Source organism: Mustelus asterias, chromosome 8, assembly GCF_964213995.1.
Source record: "Mustelus asterias chromosome 8, sMusAst1.hap1.1, whole genome shotgun sequence".
Taxonomy (NCBI): domain Eukaryota; kingdom Metazoa; phylum Chordata; class Chondrichthyes; order Carcharhiniformes; family Triakidae; genus Mustelus; species Mustelus asterias.
The window spans coordinates 135,919,433-135,938,769 of NC_135808.1; the positions used below are offsets into that span (position 1 = coordinate 135,919,433).

The 19,337-nt window shown below is 47.3% G+C and overlaps 1 protein-coding gene and 1 non-coding gene across 3 annotated transcripts in view; both read right to left on the minus strand.

Annotated features, from left to right (window-relative positions):
- acadm (acyl-CoA dehydrogenase medium chain) overlaps positions 1-19,337 on the minus strand; it is a 56,667-nt gene that overhangs the window by 20,703 nt on the left and 16,627 nt on the right. For both annotated transcript variants that reach the window (XM_078219021.1, XM_078219022.1), the window contains 2 exons: positions 10,658-10,727; positions 7,383-7,483 (listed from right to left, as the gene is read on the minus strand). In XM_078219021.1, the coding sequence (XP_078075147.1) occupies positions 7,383-7,483; positions 10,658-10,727 (171 nt within the window). The remainder of the gene's footprint in view (positions 1-7,382; positions 7,484-10,657; positions 10,728-19,337) is intronic.
- On the minus strand, positions 7,825-7,912 carry trnay-gua (transfer RNA tyrosine (anticodon GUA)). Its single transcript is given in 2 exon segments — positions 7,825-7,860; positions 7,876-7,912. It is a non-coding gene; the product is annotated as a tRNA-Tyr (tRNA).

A 19,337-nucleotide genomic window follows, 5' to 3' on the forward strand; every position in this document is an offset into this window, starting at 1 on the left:
AATTTAGTTTTAAATTTTGGCGCGCAACCGGCAGTGGCCGCGGGGTTTACTGGGAAGGGTCTCTTGAGTTTTTTTTTAGTGCACAGGAGGTTTAAAAGGCAGGTCCCACTATCTAGCGGGCAGCGTTGGGAGCGGGCAGCGGAGTGAGACGGAGCTGAGTGAGAACTGAGGGGCTTTGGCTCATCGGGCTTGAGTGAGACGGAGCTGAGTGAGAACTGAGGGGCTTTGGCTCATCGGGCTTGAGTGAGACGGAGCTGAGTGAGAACTGAGGGGCTTTGGCTCATCGGGCTTGAGTGAGACGGAGCTGAGTGAGAACTGAGGGGCTTTGGCTCATCGGGCTTAGGCAGAAAGGGCGAGCAGGGGTGAGTTTCTTATTTTTAAAAAATTTTATTTATAAGTTACTTTTCTCCGGGTACCTTGGTAGAAATAATTTGGAACAGAGAGGAATAATCTTCATTCACTTTTTTCCCTGTGTTTAAAAGGGCAAGTATGACTGTCAGGCCAGTATGTTGTTCCCAATGTAGGATGTGGGAGGTCCTGGAGGCTCCTAGCCTCCCAGACGACCATATCTGTGCTGGGTGTGTTGAGCTGCGGTTCCTAAGGGACCATGTTAGGGAACTGGAATTGCAGCTCGAGGACCTTCGCCGGGTTAGGGATAGTGAGGAGGTCATTGACAGGAGCTATCGGCAGGTGGTCACACCGGGACCACGGGAGGAGGGTAACTGGGTAACAGTGAGGAAGGAGAAAGCTCGGGTGATGGTGAGCACCCCGGTGGATGTGCCCCTTAATAATAAGTACTCCTGTCTGAGTACTACTGGGGTGGACAGCCCACCTGGGGGAAGCAGCGGTGGCAGTGTCTCTGGAGCTGAGCCTGGCCCAGTAGTGCAAAGGGGTAAGGAAAGGAGGGTAGTGCTAATTGGGGACTCTACGGTGAGAGGGTCAGATAGGCGTTTTTGCGGACACAGACGGGACTCTCGGATGGTGGTTTGCCTCCCTGGTGCAGGGGTCCGGGATGTCTCTGGTCGAGTCCCAGAAATCCTGAAGGGGGAGGGAGAGGAGCCCAAGGTCGTGATGCATATAGGTACTGCTGACATAGGTAGGAAGAGGGAAGGGGTCATGAAAAGAGAATATAGGGAGTTGGGTAGACAGCTGAGAAAGAGGAATGCAAAGGTAGTAATCTCGGGATTGCTGCCTGTGCCGCGGGAGAGTGAGAACAGGAATCGGTGGAGAATGAATGCGTGGCTGAGGGACTGGAGCAAGGGACAAGGATTTGGGTACTTGGATCATTGGGACCTCTTTAGGGGCAGGTGTGACCTGTTTAAAAAAGACGGGTGGCACTTGAATCCCAGGGGGACCAATATCCTGGCGGGAAGGTTGGCTAAGGCTACTGGTGAGACTTTAAACTAGAAAGGTTGGGGGGAGGGAATCGAAATGAGGGGACTGAGAGCGAGGAGGTTAGCTCGCAAATAGATAAGGAATGTAGACAGGGTAAGAGGGAGGTTAGACGAGTGAGGGAGAAGGGAAGTGCTCAGGCTGAAGGTCTGAGATGTGTCTATTTTAATGCCAGGAGTGTAGTGAATAAAGTGGATGAGCTTGGAGCGTGGATTGCTGCTTCGAATTGTGATGTGGTGGCCATTACGGAGACTTGGATGTCTCAGGGACAGGACTGGGTGCTTCAGGTGCCGGGTTTTAGATGTTTCAGGAAGGACAGGGAGGGAGGCAAGAGAGGGGGGGGGAGTGGCACTGTTGATCAGGGATAGTGTCACGGCTGTAGAGAAGGTGGACGCCGTGGAGGGACTGACTACGGAATCTCTGTGGGTGGAGGTTAGGAACAGGAAGGGGTCGGTAACTTTGCTGGGTGTTTTCTATAGGCCGCCCAATAGTAACAGAGATGTTGAGGAGCAGATGGGGAAACAGATCCTGGAGAGATGTAGGAATAACAGAGTTGTCGTGATGGGAGATTTTAATTTCCCAAACATAGATTGGAATATCCCTAGGGCTAGGGGTTTGGATGGAGAGGAGTTTGTTAGGTGTGTCCAGGAGAGTTTCCTGACACAGTATGTGGATAAGCCTACTAGAGGAGAGGCTGTTCTTGATCTGGTGCTGGCTAATGAACCTGGACAGGTGGAGGATCTCTCGGTGGGTGAGCATCTTGGGGATAGCGATCATAATTCTATCTCCTTCACGATAGCATTGGAAAGAGATAGGGTCAGGCAGGCTAGGAAAGTGTTTCTCTGGAGTAAAGGGAAATACAGTGTCATCAGGGAGGAAATTAGACGGGTAAATTGGAAGGAGGCATTCTTGGGGAAAAGTACCGAAGGAAAGTGGAGGATTTTCAAGGAATGTTTGTCTGGAGCTCTGCATGACAACGTTCCGATGAGACAGGGGGGTGTTGGTAGGGTACGGGAACCGTGGTGCACGAAGGTTGTGATGAACCTGGTGAATAAGAAAAGAGAGGCGTACAGAAGGTTCAGAGAGCTAGGAGGTGTTAAGGATTTAGAGGAGTATACGCGATGTAGGAAGGAGCTTAAGAAGGAAATTAGGAGAGCGAGAAGGGGTCATGAGAAGACCTTGGCGGGTAAGATTAAGGAGAATCCCAAGGCTTTCTACAAATATGTCAAGAGTAAAAGGATGAGATGTGAAGGCATAGGACCCTTAAAAGGTGAAGGGGGAAAAGTTTGTGCGGAACCGTTAGAAATGGCGGAGCTGCTTAATGAATACTTTACCTCGGTATTCACGGTGGAAAGGGATCTGGGTGGTTGTACTGCTGGATTGCGGAGGACAGAAAGGATCGAGCATGTGGACATAAAGAAAGAGGATGTGTTGGAACTATTGAATGGCATCAAGGTTGGTAAGTCGCCGGGACCGGATGGGATGTACCCCAGGTTACTGTGGGAGGCGAGGGAGGAGATTGCGGAGCCTTTGGCGATGATCTTTGCATCGTCGATGGAGACGGGAGAGGTTCCGGAGGATTGGAGGATTGCGGATGTGGTCCCTATATTCAAGAAAGGGAACAGGGACAGCCCGGGAAATTACCGACCGGTGAGTCTAACCTCAGTGGTTGGTAAGTTGATGGAGAGGATCCTGAGAGACAGGATTTATGATCATCTAGAGAAGTTTAGTATGATCAAAAGTAGTCAGCACGGCTTTGTCAGGGGCAGGTCGTGCCTTACGAGCCTGGTTGAGTTCTTTGAAAATGTGACCAAGCACATTGACGAAGGAAGAGCGGTGGATGTGGTCTATATGGACTTCAGCAAAGCGTTCGATAAGGTCCCCCATGCAAGACTTCTTGAGAAAGTGAGAGGGCATGGGATCCAAGGGGCTGTTGCCTTGTGGATCCAGAACTGGCTTGCCTGCAGAAGGCAGAGAGTGGCTGTGGAGGGGTCTTTCTCTGCATGGAGGTCAGTGACCAGTGGAGTGCCCCAGGGATCTGTTCTGGGACCCTTGCTGTTTGTCATTTTCATAAATGACCTGGATGAGGAAGTGGAGGGATGGGTTGGTAAGTTTGCTGACGACACCAAGGTAGGTGGTGTTGTGGATAGTTTGGAGGGATGTCAGAAGTTGCAGCGAGACATAGATAGAATGCAAGACTGGGCGGAGAAGTGGCAGATGGACTTCAACCCGGATAAGTGTGTAGTGATCCATTTTGGCAGATCCAATGGGATGGAGCAGCAGTATAAAATGAAGGGTACCATTCTTAGCAGTGTAGAGGATCAGAAGGACCTTGGGGTCCGGGTCCATAGGACTCTTAAATCGGCCTCGCAGGTGGAGGATGCGGTCAAGAAGGCGTATGGCGTACTAGCCTTCATTAATCGAGGGATTGAGTTTAGGAGTCGGGAGATAATGCTGCAGCTTTATAGGACCCTGGTTAGACCCCACTTGGAGTACTGCGCGCAGTTCTGGTCACCTCATTACAGGAAAGATGTTGAAGCCATTGAAAGGGTGCAGAGGAGATTTACAAGGATGTTGACTGGATTGGGGGGCATGCCTTATGAGGATAGGTTGAGGGAGCTTGGTCTCTTCTCCCTGGAGAGACGAAGGATGAGAGGTGACCTGATAGAGGTTTACAAGATGTTGAGGGGTCTGGATAGGGTGGACTCTCAGAGGCTATTTCCAAGGGCTGAAATGGTTGCTACGAGAGGACACAGGTTTAAGGTGCTGGGGGTAGGTACAGGGGGGATGTCAGGGGTAAGTTTTTCACTCAGAGGGTGGTGGGTGAGTGGAATCGGCTGACGTCGGTGGTGGTGGAGGCAAACCCGTTGGGGTCTTTTAAGAGACTTCTGGATGAGTACATGGGATTTAATGGGATTGAGGGCTATAGATAGGCCTAGAGGTGGGGATGTGATCGGCGCAACTCGTGGGCCGAAGGGCCTGTTTGTGCTGTGGCTTTCTATGTTCTATGTTCTATGTTCTATAATTGCTCTTGGATTCTGAATTTGGAAAGAAGAATTATGAGAGATAAGGTTCCTGCTCGCAATGACAATCCAGTGGCTCTTGCTGGGACTGGCACAAGTGTGAACATCTAGTTTAGCCCGATATTCCCCGCAGCCTCCTCACAGTCAATGCCAAAGTTCACAACTCTCAAACCCAGCAGAACAAGCACAACAAGTGCATGGGAACTCCAGCACCTCGAAGATCCCGAGACTCTCACCATCCCAACCGATCCCCACATATTTGAGGGAGGAGATATATTTGCATTTGAGATGGTACAGCAAAGCTTCACTAGATTGGTCCCCGAGATGAAAAGGTTGTCCTCTAATGAGAGGCTGAGTAAATTGGGTGGATATTCTGTAAGAATGAGAGGTGATTGCATTGAAACCCATAGATGCTGGATAACAGGGTAGGCACTGAGAGGCTATTTCCCCTGATTGAAGAATCTAGCCATGGGCACCATCTCAGGAAAAAGGCTGATCATTTAGGACTTAAACGAAAATAAATTCTTCATTCCAAGGGTTGTAAAATCTTTGGAATTCTCTTTAGAATTGTGGATGCTTCATTATTGAATATATGTAAGTCTGGGAAAGGCAGATTGTTCTCTCGATATTGGATATGGGAGTGGGCGGGAAAATGGAGTTGAAGCCCAAAATCAGCACCGCCTGTAACTGTGATCACTTACAATCTCTCTCCAGTGGCTGGGGAACTTGGACATACTTCACGCATTGTGGCTTTTGGTGCGTGTCTGTGGCAGCCATTGTTTCAATATCCAATACTTTGCATTTTTAATGACAATTACAAGTTTCAATGGGTGTCTGGATTATAGGAAATGTCTCTCACTTCACATTCCCTTCAGGATGCATTGTTTGTTTCTCAGCTTCACCCCGGAATCTGGGCTTGTATTTTTAATGTTGTGGAGATGCCGGCGTTGGACTGGGGTAAGCACAGTAAGAAGTCTCACAACACCAGGTTAAAGTCCAACAGGTTTATTTGGTAGCAAATACCATAAGCTTTCGGAGCTTGCTGCTCCTTCGTCAGATGGAGTGGTCTCTGTTCTCCAACAGTGCACAGACACAGAAATCAAGTTACAGAATACTAATTAGAATGCAAATCTCTACAGCCAGCCAGGTCTTAAAAGGTACAGATAATGTGGTTGGAGGGAACATTAAACACAGGTTAAAGAGATGTGTATTGTCTCCAGACAGAACAGCTGGTGAGATTATGCATGACCAGGGGCAAGCTGTGGGGGTTACTGATAATGTGACATAAATCCAACATCCCGGTTTAGGCCGTCCTCATGTGTGCGGAACTTGGCTATCAGTTTCTGCTCAGCGACTCTGCGCTGTCGTGGGTCGTGAAGGCTGCCTTGGAGGACGCTTACCTGGAGATCCAAGGCTGAATGCCCGTGACTGCTGAAGTGCTCCCCCACAGGAAGAGAATAGTCTTGACTCCAAGTCTTGACATTTTCTTCCTTTGGAGTCATGGTGAACAATCACTGAAACAACTATATGATGACATCAACAAGTTCCATCCCACCATCAGACTCACCATAGACTACTCTCCGGAATCGGTTGCATTCTTGGACACACGCATCTCCATTAAGGACGGTCACCTCAGCACCTCACTGTACCGCAAGCCCACGGATAACCTCATGATGCTCCACTTCTCCAGCTTCCACCCTAAACACGTTAAAGAAGCCATCCCCTACGGACAAGCCCTCCGAATACACAGGATCTGCTCGGATGAGGAGGATCGCAACAGACACCTCCAGACGCTGAAAGATGCCCTCATAAGAACAGGATATGGCGCTCGACTCATCGATCAACAGTTCCGGCGCGCCACAGCGAAAAACCGCACCGACCTCCTCAGAAGACAAACACGGGGGACAGAGTACCCTTCGTCGTCCAGTACTTCCCCGGAGCGGAGAAGCTACGGCATCTCCTCCGGAGCCTTCAACATGTCATTGATGAAGACGAACATCTCGCCAAGGCCATCCCCACACCCCCACTTCTTGCCTTCAAACAACCACACAACCTCAAACAGACCATTGTCCGCAGCAAACTACCCAGCCTTCAGGAGAACAGTGACCATGACACCACACAACCCTGCCACAGCAACCTCTGCAAGACGTGCCGGATCATCGACACGGATGCCATCATCTCACGTGAGAACACCATCTACCAGGTACACGGTACCTACTCCTGCAACTCGGCCAACGTTATCTACCTGATACGCTGCAGGAAAGGATGTCCCGAGGCATGGTACATTGGGGAAACCATGCAGACGCTACGACAACGGATGAATGAACACCGCTCGACAATCACCAGGCAAGACTGTTCTCTTCCTGTGGGGGAGCACTTCAGCAGTCACGGGCATTCAGCCTTGGATCTTCAGGTAAGCGTTCTCCAAGGCGGCCTTCACGACACACGACAGCGCAGAGTCGCTGAGCAGAAACTGATAGCCAAGTTCCGCACACATGAGGACGGCCTAAACCGGGATGTTGGATTTATGTCACATTATCAGTAACCCCCACAGCTTGCCCCTGGTCTTGCATAATCTCACCAGCTGTTCTGTCTGGAGACAATACACATCTCTTTAACCTGTGTTGAATGTTCCCTCCACCCACATTATCTGTACCTTTTAAGACCTGGCTGGCTGTAGAGATTTGCATTCTAATTAGTGTTCTGTAACTTGATTTCTGTGTCTGTGCACTGTTGGAGAACAGAGACCACTCCATCTGACGAAGGAGCAGCGCTCCGAAAGCTTATGGTATTTGCTACCAAATAAACCTGTTGGACTTTAACCTGGTGTTGTGAGACTTCTTCTTGTATTTTTAAGCAGTTTTCTCAGTCTCACTTCAAATTACAAAACTTGCAGTCAGTGAAAAATCAAAAGTCAAGGCTCATAGCCTCATGACAATAGGCTGTAAATAAACAAGGCAAACCTACCCCCAGTGAGTTGGCCTCGATTGCAGTCTGAATGCCGGTACAGCCATATGCTATTTCCTCAGTTATGAGACAGGAATCGAAGATGCCGAGCCCCATTCCACCTATCGATTAAACACAAAGTGCAAAGAGCAAAAATTATTGAGACAATTTGAAACAACAGAGTAGAGTCATAGTGCTATTATGACGCAAATAGACCATTTGGCCCAATGAGTCCATGCTGTCTCTCTGTTGACCAATTCATCCAGTCCCATTCACCCATTCTATCTTCATCCCTGCAACTTTATTTCCCTCAGATGCCCATCCAATTTCCTTTTGAAATCACCCAGATCCCCCTGTCTATCAATACTCCTAAGGGTTCTGCTATTTACTGCATATTTCCTATCTGTATTAGACCTTCCAAAATGCATTACCTCACATTTGTCCGGAAAGTGAACTTTGGGCTTCCTTCGAACCGGAATTGAACCAGCGACCTAAGGATGTCATTTTGAATCATCTACAGTCCTCCGCTCTACCAGCTGAGCTATCGAAGGGGAGCACATACTCAAGCTTAGTCAGTGCAATTGTCGTCAGGATTTAACCCCATTAATGGAGCCTAACAGTCTCATAGAATCAGTAGAGGTTTATAAAATAATGAGGGGCATAGACAAGGTAGATAGTCAATACCTTTTCCCAAAAGTAGGGGAGTCTAAAACTAGAGGGCATGGGTTTAAGGTGAGAGGGGAGAGATACAAAAGTGTCCAGAGAGGCAATTTTTTCACACAGAGGGTGGTGAGTGTCTGGAACAAGCTGCCAGAGGTAGTAGTAGAGGCGGGTATAATTTTATCTTTTAAAAAGCATTTAGATAGTTACATGGGTAAGATGGGTATAGAGGGATATGGGCCAAATGCGGGCAATTGGGATTAGTTCAGGGATTTAAAAAATAAGGGCGGCATGGACAAGTTGGGCCGAAGGGCCTGTTTCCATGCTGTAAACCTCTATGACTCTCATCGTAGAATCCACACAGTGCAGGAGGCCATTCAGTCCATCGAGTCTGCATCGACAACAATCCCACCTAGCCCCATCCCGGTAACCCCACATATTTACCCTGCTAATTTCCCTGATGCTAAGGGGCAATTTACCATGGCCAATCAACCTAACCCGCACATCCTTGGACTGTGGGAGGAAACTCGAGTACCCGGAGGAAACCCACGCAGACACGGGGAGAATGTGCAAACTCCACACAGTCACCCAAGACCGGAATTGAACCCAGGTCCCTGGCACTGAGAGGCAGCAGTGCTAACCACTGTGCCACCAAGGCGCCCTTATCATAAATTTCCTTGTGTGACAGATACATGGTAATTATAGCAGAGATACAACACAGTCCATTCAATGTGGTGTTTAACTCTACATCCCCCTTTATCTAAACCTATCCTTATCCTTCTATTCCTTTCTCTAATGTGTTCAGTTTCACAAGAAAACATCACAGAATAGAATCCCTACAGTACAGAAGGTGGCCATTCAGCCCGTCGAGCCTGCCCCGACAACAATCCCACCCAGGCCCCATCCCCATAACCCCATGCATTTACCCTGGGGTCTATGACTGCAAAAAGTCATCATTTCAGGTTGTCCCAGTTTAAGGTTTGTACTTGATTCAAGTAACATCGAGTTTTCTTTTAAATCCTTCAGGCGTCCAAAACCAGGGTTGTTTTGTCAAGCAAGAAGTTAAATTCAAATTTTGGAGTTTCAGTTCTGTGTGCTGTGGGTTTTAAACAGCCAGTCAGTGCTGGCAGCATGCCTGCTGCTGCAAAGAAAGCTCGAAAAACCACCAGCCGAACAGCGAGACTAGATTTTCTACAACATTGAGGCTGGAGAGTGTAATCTAGCTGCAATTTATACAGGACCTCTTTTATATTTGGTGATTTATTTTATTTTGCAAGTTTTTAAAAACTCATTTGTGGGACATGGACGTCGCTGGCTGGGCCAGCATTTATTGCCCATCCCTAGTTGCCCTTGGAAGGCAGTTGAGAGTCAACCACATTGCTGTGGCTCTGGAGTCACATGTAGGCCAGACCAGGTAAGGACGGCAGATTTCCTTCCCTAAAGGACATTAGTGAACCAGGTGGGTTTTTCCAACAATCGACAAAGGCTTCGTGGTCATCAGTAGATTCTTAATTCCACCACCTGCCGTGGCGGGATTCGAACCCGGGTCCCCAGAACATTAGCTGAGTTTCTGGATTAATGGTCTAGCGATAATCCCACTAGGCCATCCAGCCAGAAGTGCACGGTGCTGCACAGGAATGGTGCAGTATTTCAACTTGTACACGGTTTTGTTCTGGGCGAGGAATGTCCAAAGGAATCCAATCTCAGCAGTAACATTGATTCCGACGGGAACCCATGATTCACAAAGTAGTTTTCCTGAAAATTGCAATTTCCAGGAATGAAATCGTAACTTAAAACTTACTGTATTTGTCTCAACAAACCAGTGTGGTAGCAAGTTACACCTTTTGCAACATTCTTTTTATCTGATATTTATCACTGCTAATTCTGGTCTGTCCAACAACTGGAAACTTCTCTACACCTATTCTATCAAACCCTTTTATCATTTTAAAGCCCTCTATCCAATCACACACAGCCTTCTCTTTTCTACAGAAAGGAGCCTCACCTTGCTCAAGCTTTCCTCTACATTCTTTTTATAATATGGAGGCCTAACTCTCAACTACAAACTTTGTTTTATTCTTTCATGGGATGTGGGCATCGCTGGCAAGGCCAGAATGTGTCACCCATCTCTCTATTGAGTTGGATGATCAGCCATGATGGTGATGAATGGGGGAGCAGGCTCAAAGGGCCAAATGGCCTCCTCCTGCTCCTATCTTCTATGTTTCTATTCCCTTGAACTAAGTGGCTTGCTAGGCCATTTCAGAGGGCAGTTTGGAGTCAACATGCAGTCATGGAGTCACATGTAGGCCAGACCAGGTAAGGAAGGCAGATTTCTTTCCTCAAAGGACATTAGTGAACCAGATGGATGTTTACAACAATTGGTGATAGTTTCCAGGTCACCATCAGCTGCCATGGTGGAATTTGAACCCATGTCCCCAGAGCCTTGGCCTCTGGTTTCCAATCCAATGGCATGATCATGACACCACCATCTGCCCCTTCTTTCCTCTCCTCCCTGTTCAGCTTATAAAAGGTCTCACTCATGTCACAATTTAAAGTAAAGAATGTTTAAAAGAAAAGAACTCGACTGCTGTGCATTCCCGATAGTTTCCAGGTTTTTAATTTCACAACCCTCTGCTTACCGCAATTCACAGGAATGTGTGTGTTCATCAGGCCCAGCTCCCACGCTCTCTTAATGAGTGGAACCGGATACTGAAAAGAGAGAGGAGTATCATTGACAGAGGGTGTCACACTATAAACCTCCCCCAACCACCAAGATCACAACAGCTCATTTCTCCTTTATCCGAATCATATACTGACCCCTCGCTCTTACTGATTCTTCCTCATGCATTCTTGTGGAATCTTTCTGCTGTTCATATTGGCTACAGCCTTCCATTGCTATTTCCCAGTGGATAATCTAACACCTTCATCATTTTCAATGTATATCGACTGGAGTCCTCCATTCTGCAGATTGGAGTCAGATCTTCACCCTGTCCAGTCACGATTCCCATTGTAAAACCATATGTAGGGTTCATTAATCTGCTTTTTACAAGGCCTTCTAATGGAACACTTTAAAGTTAAAAGGGTTTTGATCAAGTAGGTGTACAGAAGATGTTTCCACTTAGAATCATAGAATCCCTACAGTACAGAAAAAGGTCAAGGACAGTAGTGGGAACTTATGCATGGAGTCAGTAGAGATAGGCGAGGTGGTGAATGAATACTTTTCTTCAGTGTTCACCAAGGAGAGGGGCCATGTTTTTGAAGAAGAGAAGGTGTTACAGGCTAATAGGCTGGAGGAAATAGATGTTCGGAGGGAGGATGTACTGGCAGTTTTGAATAAACTGAAGGTCGATAAGTCCCCTGGGCCTGATGAAATGTATCCTAGGATTCTTTGGGAGGCAAGGGATGAGATTGCAGAGCCATTGGCTTTGATCTTTGGGTCCTTGCTGTCCACGGGGATAGTGCCAGAGGACTGGAGAATGGCGAATGTTGTTCCTCTGTTTAAGAAAGGGAATAGAAATGACCCTGGTAATTATAGACCAGTTAGTCTTACTTCGGTGGTTGGTAAATTGATGGAAAAGGTCCTTAGGGATGGGATTTACGACCATTTAGAAAGATGCGGATTAATCCGGGATAGTCAGCACGGATTCGTGAAGGGCAAGTCGTGCCTCACAAATTTGATAGAATTTTTTGAGGAGGTAACTAAGTGTGTTGATGAAGGTAGGGCAGTTGATGTCATATACATGGATTTTAGTAAGGCGCTTGATAAGGTCCCCCATGGTCGGCTTATGATGAAAGTGAGGAGGTGTGGGATAGAGGGAAAGTTGGCCGATTGGATAGGTAACTGGCTGTCTGATCGAAGACAGAGGGTGGTGGTGGATGGAAAATTTTCGGATTGGAGGCAGGTTGCTAGCGGAGTGCCACAGGGATCAGTGCTTGGTCCTCTGCTCTTCGTGATTTTTATTAATGACTTAGAGGAAGGGGCTGAAGGGTGGATCAGTAAATTTGCTGATGACACCAAGATTGGTGGAGTCGTGGATGAGGTGGAGGGCTGTTGTACGCTGCAAAGAGACATAGATAGGATGCAAAGCTGGGCTGAAAAATAGCAAATGGAGTTTAACCCTGATAAATGTGAGGTGATTCATTTTGGTAGGACTAATTTAAATGTGGATTACAGGGTCAAAGGTAGGGTTCTGAAGACTGTGGAGGAACAGAGAGATCTTGGCGTCCATATCCACAGATCTCTAAAGGTTGCCACTCAAGTGGATAGAGCTGTGAAGAAGGCCTATAGTGTGTTAGCTTTTATTAACAGGGGGTTGGAGTTTAAGAGCCGTGGGGTTATGCTGCAACTGTACAGGACCTTGGTGAGACCACATTTGGAATATTGTGTGCAGTTCTGGTCACCTCACTATAAGAAGGATGTGGAAGCGCTGGAAAGAGTGCAGAGGAGATTTACCAGGATGCTGCCTGGTTTGGAGGGTAGGTCTTCTGAGGAAAGGTTGAGGGAGCTAGTGCTGTTCTCTCTGGAGCGGAGGAGGCTGAGGGGAGACTTAATAGAGGTTTATAAAATGATGAAGGGGATAGATAGAGTGAACATTCAAAGACTATTTCCTCAGGTGGATGGAGCTATTACAAGGGGGCATAACTATAGGGTTCGTGGTGGGAGATATAGGAATGATATCAGAGGTAGGTTCTTTACGCAGAGAGTGGTTGGGGTGTGGAATGGACTGCCTGCAGTGATAGTGGAGTCAGACACTTTAGGAACATTTAAGCGGTTATTGGATAGGCACATGGAGCACACCAGGATGATAGGGAGTGGGATAGCTTGATCTTGGTTTCAGATGAAGGTCGGCACAACATCGTGGGCTGAAGGGCCTGTTCTGTGCTGTACTGTTCTATGTTCTAGTCCATCAAGTCTGTACCGACCACCATAGAACCATAGAAAATTACAGCTCAGAAACAGGCCTTTTGGCCCTTCTTGTCTGTGCCGAACCATTTTTTGCCTAGTCCCACTGACCTGCACTTGGACCATATCCCTCCACACCCCTCTCATCCATGAACCCGTCCAAGTTTTTCTTAAATGTTAAAAGTGACCCCGCATTTACCACTTTATCCGGCAGCTCATTCCACACTCCCACCACTCTCTGCGTGAAGAAGCCCCCCTAATATTCCCTTTAAACTTTTCTCCTTTCACCCTTAACCCATGCCCTCTGGTTTTTTTCTCCCCTAGCCTCAGCGGAAAAAGCCTGCTTGCATTCACTCTATCTATACCCATCAAAATCTTATACACCTCGATCAAATCTCCCCTCAATCTTCTACGCTACAGGGAATAAAGTCCCAACCTATTCAATCTCTCTCTGTAACTCAGCTTCTCAAGTCCCGGCAACATCCTTGTGAACCTTCTCTGCACTCTTTCAACCTTATTTACATCCTTCCTGTAACTAGGTGACCAAAACTGTACACAATACTCCAAATTTGGCCTCACCAATGCCTTATATAACGTTATGATGTGGCGATGCCGGCGTTGGACTGGGGTAAACACAGTAACAAGTTTAACAACACCAGGTTAAAGTCCAACAGGTTTATTTGGTAGCAAAAGCCACACAAGCTTTCGGAGCTCTAAGCCCCTTCTTCAGGTTCTTCTGTTTGTGAACAGAATTCCCACTCACCTGAAGAAGGGGCTTAGAGCTCCGAAAGCTTGTGTGGCTTTTGCTACCAAATAAACCTGTTGGACTTTAACCTGATGTTGTTAAACTTCTTATTATATAACGTTACCATAACACTACAACTTTTATACTCGATACTCCGATTTATAAAGGCCAATGTACCAAAGGCACTCTTTACAATCCTATCCACCTGTGACGTCACTTTTAGGGAATTCTGTACCTGTATTCCCAGATCCCTCTGTTCAACTGCACTCTTCAGAGTCCTACCATTTACCCTGTACGTTCTACTTTGGTTTGTCACAACTCCACCCAGGCCCTATCCCCAAAATCCCGATACATTTAACCTGCTAATCCCCTGACACTAAGGGGCAATTTAGCATGGCCAATCAACCTAACCCGCACATCTTTGGACCGTGGGAGGAAACTGGAGGATCTGGAGGAAACCCTCGCAGACACGGGGGGAACGTGCAAACTCCACACAGACAGTGACCCAAGGCCGGAATTGAACCTGTGTCCCTGGTGCTGTGAGGCAGCAGTGCTAACCACCGTGCCACCATGCCACCCAGAGACAACCAGCCTAAATATAAGATGATCACTGCTAAATCCAATCAGATAGGAAGTTTTTTTTACGCAGAGGGTGGTGGGTGCCTGGAACTCGCTGCCAGGAGAGGTAGAGGAAGCAGATATAATAGTGACTTTTAAGGGGCGTCTTGACAAATACATGAATAGGATGGGAATAGAGGGATATGGTCCCCGGAAGGGTAGGGGGTTTTTCGTTCACACGGGCAGCAAGGTCGGTGCAGGCTTGCGGGGGGTGCCAAAGGGCCTGTTCCTGTGCTGTAATTTTCTTTGTTCTTGAGTTCAGGGAAAACTTCTTTGGCACGATAATAGTGAGAAATGGAACTCATTACCACAGGGAGGGGTGAAGGTGAATAACAAAATGTATTTATTAGGAAGGCAGAGAAACACAAAGGCAATGGAATAGAAGGATGAGATGAAGAGGGGTGGGAGAAGGCTTGCGTTTGGACCAGTTGTATCGAATGGTCAGTTATTACACTGTGAATTCTACAGCATTAATTTGAAGAGTAGGTGACCTGCACAATGTTCAAACCTTTCACGATGCTCGTTTTTGTGAGAACACAAAAGGAGGGAATGCAAATAGGGTAGACATGAGGTGAGAGGGTGCCAGGAATGGAGTGCTTGAGGAGTGAAAGCAAGGTTACAAACACATGAACAAACAAATTAGGAGTAGGCCACTCAGCCCCATGAGCCCAGCAGCAGACAGGAAGCAGAGAGGGGGACTAAACGGGTCCTTTTCAGAGTGGCAGGCAGTGACTAGTGAGGTACCGCAGGGTTCAGTGCTGGGACCCCAGTTATTCACAATATACATTAATGATTTGGACGAAGGAATTGAATGCAATATCTCCAAATTTGCAGACGACACTAAGCTGGGTGGCAGTGTGTGCTGTGGGGAGGATGCTAAGAGGCTGCAGGGTGACTTGGACAGGTTGGCTGAGTGGGCAAATATTTGGCAAATGCAACATAGCGTGGATAAATGTGAGGTTATCCATGTTGGTGGCAAAAACAGGAAGGAAGATTATCTGAATGGTGGCAATTTAGGAAAAGGGGAAGTGCAATGTGACCTGGGTGTCATGGTGGAACAGTCACTGAAGGTTGGCATGCAGGTACAGCAGGCGGTGAGGAAAGCTAATGGCATGCTGCCCTTCATAGCAAGAGGATTTGAGTATAGGAGTAAGGATGTCTTGCTGCAGTTATACAGGGCCTTGGTGAGGCCACACCTTGAGTATTGTGTGCAGTTTTGGTCGTCTAGTCTGAGGAAGGACATTCTTGCTATTGAGGGAGTCCAGCGAAGGTTCACCAGACTGATTCTTGGAATGGCAGGACTGACATATGAAGAGAGATTGGATCGACTGGGCTTGTACTCACTGGAATTTAGAAGAATGAGAGGGGATCTCGTAGAAACATATAAAATCCTGATGGGACAGGACAGGCTAGATGTGGGAAGAATGTTCCCGATGTTGGGGAAGTCCAGAGCTAGGGGTCACAATCTAAGAATAAGGGGTAAGCCATTCAGGACTGAGATGAGGAAGAACTTGTTCACTCCGAGTTGTGAACCTGTGGAATTCTCTACTACAGAAAGCTAGTGGTGGCCCAAGGGCAAGGTGTTGGATTGGGGGAAGGCTAACTTTAGTGGGATGAGGCAGAAATTGGCAGCTCTTATTGGGAGAGGCTGTTTGAGGGTAAATCCACAGCGAGGTGGGGGAGTAGCAGTATTAGTTGGAGAGCATATTACAGCGGTGCAGAGGGAGGACAATTCAGAGGGGTCGTGTAACGAGTCACTCTGGGTAGAGCTTAGAAACAGGAAGGGCGCAGTCACTAAGTTGGGGGTATACTACAGGCCCCCCAACAGCTCAAGGGAAGTGGAAGAACGGATATGTCAGGAGATACTGGATAGGTGCAGGAAAAATAGGGTTGTTGTAGTGGGAGACTTCAATTTCCCTGGTATAGACTGGAAATCGCTGAGAGCAGGGACTCTGAATGGGGAGGAATTTGGAAAATGCGTACAGGAGGGTTCTTTGGAACAATATGTAGATAGCCCGACTAGAGAGGGGACTATACTGGACCTAGTACTGGGGAATGAGCCCGGTCAGGTCTTCAAAGTTTCGGATGGGGAACATGTGGCAAATAGTGACCACAATTCTGTTAGCTTTAGGATAGTGATGGAAAAGGATGAGTGGTGCCCCAAGGGTAAGGTGTTGGATTGGGGGAAGGCTAACTTTAGTGGGATTAGGCAGAAATTGGCAGCTCTTGATTGGGAGAGGCTGTTTGAGGGTAAATCCACATCTGGCATGTGGGAGTCTTTTAAGGAACAGTTGGTAGGGCTACAGGACAGGCATGTGCCTGTAAAAAAGGATAGGAAGGGTAGGATTCGAGAACCATGGATAACCAGGGAAATTGAGGGACTGGTTAAAAAGAAAAGAGAGGCGTATGTTAGGTCCAGGCAGCTAAAAACGGAGGGAGCTCCGGAGGAGTACAAAGAAAGTGGGAAAGAACACAAACGAGGAATTAGAAGGGCAAAAAGGGGTCACGAAATGTCCTTGGCAGACAGGATTAAGGAGAATCCCAAGGCATTTTATTCATACATTAGGAACAAAAGGGTTGTCAGGGAAAAAATCGGACCTCTCAGGGACAAAAGTGGGGAATTATGCTTGGAGCCCAAAGAAGTAGGGGAGATCCTAAATGAATACTTTGCATCGGTATTCACAAAGGAGAGGGATGTGTTGACTGGGAGTGTCTCGGAGGGGAGTGTTGAACCGTTGGAGAAAATCTCCATTACAAGGGAGGAAGTGTTAGGTTTGTTAGAGAATATAAAGACTGACAAATCCCCAGGGCCTGATGGAATCTATCCAAGGCTGCTCAGGGAAACGAGAAATGAAATCGCTGGGCCTCTGACGCAAATCTTTGTCTCGTCACTGGACACAGGTGAGGTCCCAGAGGATTGGAGGATAGCTAATGTGGGCCCGTTATTTAAGAAGGGTAGGAAGGATAACCCAGGTAATTATAGGCCGGTGAGCTTGACGTCCGTGGTGGGGAAGTTGTTGGAGAAGATTCTTAGAGATAGGATGTATGCGCATTTAGAAAGGAATAAACTCATTAACAATAGTCAGCATGGTTTTGTGAGAGGGAGGTCATGCCTCACTAACCTGGTGGAGTTTTTTGAAGAAGTGACTAGAATGGTTGACGAGGGACGGGCCCTGGATGTCGTCTATATGGACTTTAGTAAAGCGTTTGACAAAGTCCCTCATGGTAGGCTGGTGAAAAAGGTTGGATCTCATGGGATAAAGGGGGAGGTGGCTAGATGGGTGGAGAACTGGCTTGGTCACAGAAGACAGAGGGTGGTAGTGGAAGGGTCTTTTTCCGGCTGGAGGCCTGTGACTACTGGTGTTCCGCAGGGCTCTGTACTGGGACCTCTGCTGTTTGTGATTTATATAAACGATCTGGAAGAAGGTGTAACTGGGGTGATCAGTAAGTTTGCGGACGACACAAAATTGGCAGGACTTGCAGATAGTGAGGAGCATTGTCAGAAGCTACAAAAGGATATAGATAGGCTGGAAATTTGGGCAAAGAAATGGCAGATGGAGTTCAATCCAGATAAATGCGAAGTGATGCATTTTGGTAGAGCTAATGTAGGGGGGAGCTATACGATAAATGGCAGAACCATAAAGGGTGTAGATACGCAGAGGGACCTGGGTGTGCAAGTCCACAGATCTTTGAAGGTGACGTCACAGGTGGAGAAGGTGGTGAAGAAGGCATATGGCATGCTTGCCTTTATAGGACGGGGCATAGAGTATAAAAGTTGGGGTCTGATGTTGCAGATGTATAGAACTTTGGTTCGGCCGCATTTGGAATACTGCGTCCAGTTCTGGTCGCCACACTACCAGAAGGACGTGGAGGCTTTGGAGAGAGTACAGAGGAGGTTTACCAGGATGTTGCCTGGTATGGAGGGGCTTAGTTATGAGGAGAGATTGGGTAAACTGGGGTTGTTCTCCCTGGAAAGACGGATGATGAGGGGAGACTTAATAGAGGTGTATAAAATTATGAAAGGCATAGATAGGGTGAACGGTGGGAAGCTTTTCCCCAGGTCGGTGGTGACATTCATGAGGGGTCATAGGTTCAAGGTGAAGAGGGGGGAGGTTTAACACAGATATCAGAAGGACATATTTTACACAGAGGGTGGTGGGGGCCTGGAATGCGCTGCCGGGCAAGGTGGTGGAGGCGGACACGCTGGGAACGTTTAAGACTTATCTAGATAGCCATATGAACGGAGTGGGAATGGAGGGATACAAAAGAATGGTCTAGTTTGGACCAGGGAGCGGCACAGGCTTGGAGGGCCGAAGGGCCTGTTCCTGTGCTGTATTGTTCTTTGTTCTATTGGGGGCAGTTTGTTAGATATGTTCAAGAGGGAGCTGTACGTGGCCCTTGTGGCTAAAGGAATCAAGGAGTATGGAGAGAAAGCGGGAGTGGGATACTGGAAGTGCATGATCAATCATGACCATATTGAATGATGGTGCAGGCTCGAGGGGCTGAATGGCCTCCTCCTGCATCTATTTCTATGTTTCTATGTTTAAAATGCCCGTTTAATTCATCTGCCACAGCCCTACTTTTTATTATCAATTCCCAGACATACTTTCTATCGGACCAACATTCACATTGTTAACTCTCCTTATTTAAGAATTTTTGGAAACTTACGATACATTTTTATTTAATTGGCTCGCTTTACTTTAGCTAGCTCTGCTTTCTTGTCCTCGCAATTGCCCTTATTCAAGTTGAAAATACTAGTCCTGGAATCACTCTTCTCTCCCTCAAATTGAATCTAAAATCACTGTTACTGAAGGGTGCCTTCACTATGAGGTTATCAATTGATCCTATTTCATTGCAGCATGCTTGTTTAGTATAGCCTGCTCTCTGGTTGGCTTTACAATGTGCTGTTCTAAGAACTATCCCGAAAACATTCCATGAACTCCTAATCTACACGACCTTTGCCCGTCTGATTTTTCCAATCTTTATGTAGGTTAAATTCCCCCATGATTATTGCGATACCTTTCCGGCAAGCTGCTATTATCTCTTATTCATG